General features: G+C 34.1%; 1 protein-coding gene across 1 annotated transcript; it reads left to right on the top strand.

Moving 5' to 3' along the window:
* The first annotated feature begins 1,492 nt into the window (after positions 1-1,492).
* On the top strand, positions 1,493-1,978 carry LOC141601449 (uncharacterized). Its single transcript, XM_074421735.1, has 2 exons — positions 1,493-1,638; positions 1,750-1,978. The coding sequence occupies exons 1-2, from the start codon at positions 1,493-1,495 to the stop codon at positions 1,976-1,978; spliced, it is 375 nt and encodes a 124-aa protein (XP_074277836.1).
* Positions 1,979-2,361: the final 383 nt, after the last annotated feature.

The raw sequence follows: 2,361 nt of genomic DNA, 5'->3' as shown, positions 1-2,361 counted from the left end.
ACCACTCGCGATATGTTCATGTGCAAGTGCGACCTGAAAGACACCTTGCATTGAGTGGGAGATTGTTGTTAAAACAGACAAGATAATTGGTAACACACCCTTGTTGAGTACAAGCAGGATATTGTTGAGATAAGGAGTTATCCACAATTGTGTGTTATAATCATCGCACAACTTGTCTCGGACATGTGGGTGATTGTTGGAGTTTTGTCCTCCACAATAGTGCGTGATAATATTATTAAATCTCATTAAGGAATATGCATGGGATATTCATTGGCAATACTAGTCAGTTGATCAACGTATATCGGTAATGGTTGGCTAACTAGGGTTTGACGTTACTGTCGTGAGACGACGGTGTTCAGCTGATCCCTTTCGGTCACACCTAAAGGAACGAGTCCCAACAGGAAAGTTAATTAATTGTATGAGATACAGTTTAAATTAGTCCCTTAATAAATAGACTAAAAAGTTAGTCGAATAATTAATTTAGAGAGATATTGAGTTGTGAACTCGAGGTGCGGAAATTATTATTTAATTATGCGATAATTGAATAATAAATTATTTGAGACGGGAATTAATAATTAAGCAGTTAATTGTTAAGATTGGTACTAATTGACTAATGTGATTAGTATTGGTACGTAAATAATACGTGTAACGGTATACGTATATTTACGGAGTGTTTTGAACGAAATTAATTATGGAAGTATTTAAACATGAAACGATGTTTAAAAGTAAAATTACACGTATTTGTGCGACAAATATAAGAACCAAAATGGACCCGTAAATGAGACATTGGACCGTATAAATAGAGTGTAGTGGATGACTACAAACATAATCATTACACTTTATTTATTTATTCTTCCACAAGTTATCTTATGTCTTTTGCATGTGATATGTAATTGAACATAAAATAAGACAATTTCCACACTCCACCAATTCCACACTCCAACCGCCACTTCCTCGTATATACTCCAATTTGTTGTTTATTTTTGTACACTACTTACTTGTGCATTTTGCATGTGAACAAAATTGGTACATCTCTCTAAAATTAATATGAACATTATACTAAGCTTGTTAGTAATTAAAATAATTATTACTAAGCTTGTTAGTAATATTTACATATTATCAAGGGTAATCTTATTAATATCTAGTTAATATTAGTAAGGTTGTTGGGTAAGTTCTTGGGTGCTTAAGAAAGGAGGTGTTCTATTTTAGACACTTGAAGATGGAGGATCTTGCCATTTATTTTAAGCTCAAGAACAACCAAGATGGGTGATCTTGGTTGTGCCCAAATATTACCTTTTCTCAATGTAAGGAAAATCGTTTTCCTCTTCTTTTATATTAATATGCTTTTATATTGCATGCATGTTACATAGATCACATAAACTCAAATTATGAGATAATTTGATAATTAATTAGAGAGTCTAATTAGGATCTATGATCTTTCATTGAATTGATTCAACAGATGATTGAGCAAGTACAAGTGATTAGAGAAACGATGAGAGCTGCACAAGATCGACAAAAGAGTTATGCAGACTTGAAGAGGAGTGAGATTGAGTTTGTTGTAGAAGACAAGGCGTTGTTAAAAGTATCACCAATGAAGGGGGTGATGAGGTTTGGTAAGAGAGGAAATTTGAGTCAGAAGTACATTGGACCTTTTGAGATTTTAGATAGAATTGGTGAAGTGGCATATCGTCTTGCACTTCCACCAGCTTTGGCAAAAGTTCATAATGTTTTTCATGTTTCACAGTTAAGGAAGTATGTGAGTGACCCTACTCATGTGTTAGAAGTTGAGACAGTCGAATTGGATGAGAATTTGTCTTATGAGGAGGTGGCTAAGGAGATTTTAGACGGAAAGGTGTGGAAAACTAGGAATAGTGAGGTCGTTTTGGTGAAAGTTTTATGTTCTAATCATAATGTTGAGGAAGCTACATGGGAGGTTGAAGATGAGATGAAACAGAAGTATCCTCTTTTGTTTGTATAAGGTATTTTAGTTACGAGGACGTAACTCTTTTTTTACGGGGGTAGGATATAACACCGCGTTAAGTTGTGATCATTTCTGTTAGTAATTTATCTAAATGTGAGTTCGATCATAAATTGTTTGGTTGGTTGAGTAGTAAGAAGCGGTGAACTTCGGGACGAAGTTCTTTTTATGGAGGAAGACTGTAATACTCCGTATTTCAATTAATAGTTTATGTTTATCTTTATATTTATGTGGGTAGTCGTAAATAAATAATAAAGATGAATAAATATTATGGAGAATACTAAATAATAAGTTGTAGTCGTAATAAAAGAGAAGTAAAATAAAATAAGCAAATATGATGGAGTGGGGACCACGGGTGAACCGTGTGTGAGGAGCCGTGTGGG

The sequence above is a fragment of the Silene latifolia genome, chromosome 9 (assembly GCF_048544455.1).
Source record: "Silene latifolia isolate original U9 population chromosome 9, ASM4854445v1, whole genome shotgun sequence".
In the NCBI taxonomy this organism is placed as follows: domain Eukaryota; kingdom Viridiplantae; phylum Streptophyta; class Magnoliopsida; order Caryophyllales; family Caryophyllaceae; genus Silene; species Silene latifolia.
The sequence above is the reverse complement of the archived record's forward strand: the minus strand, read 5'-3'. Positions and strand labels throughout refer to the sequence as shown.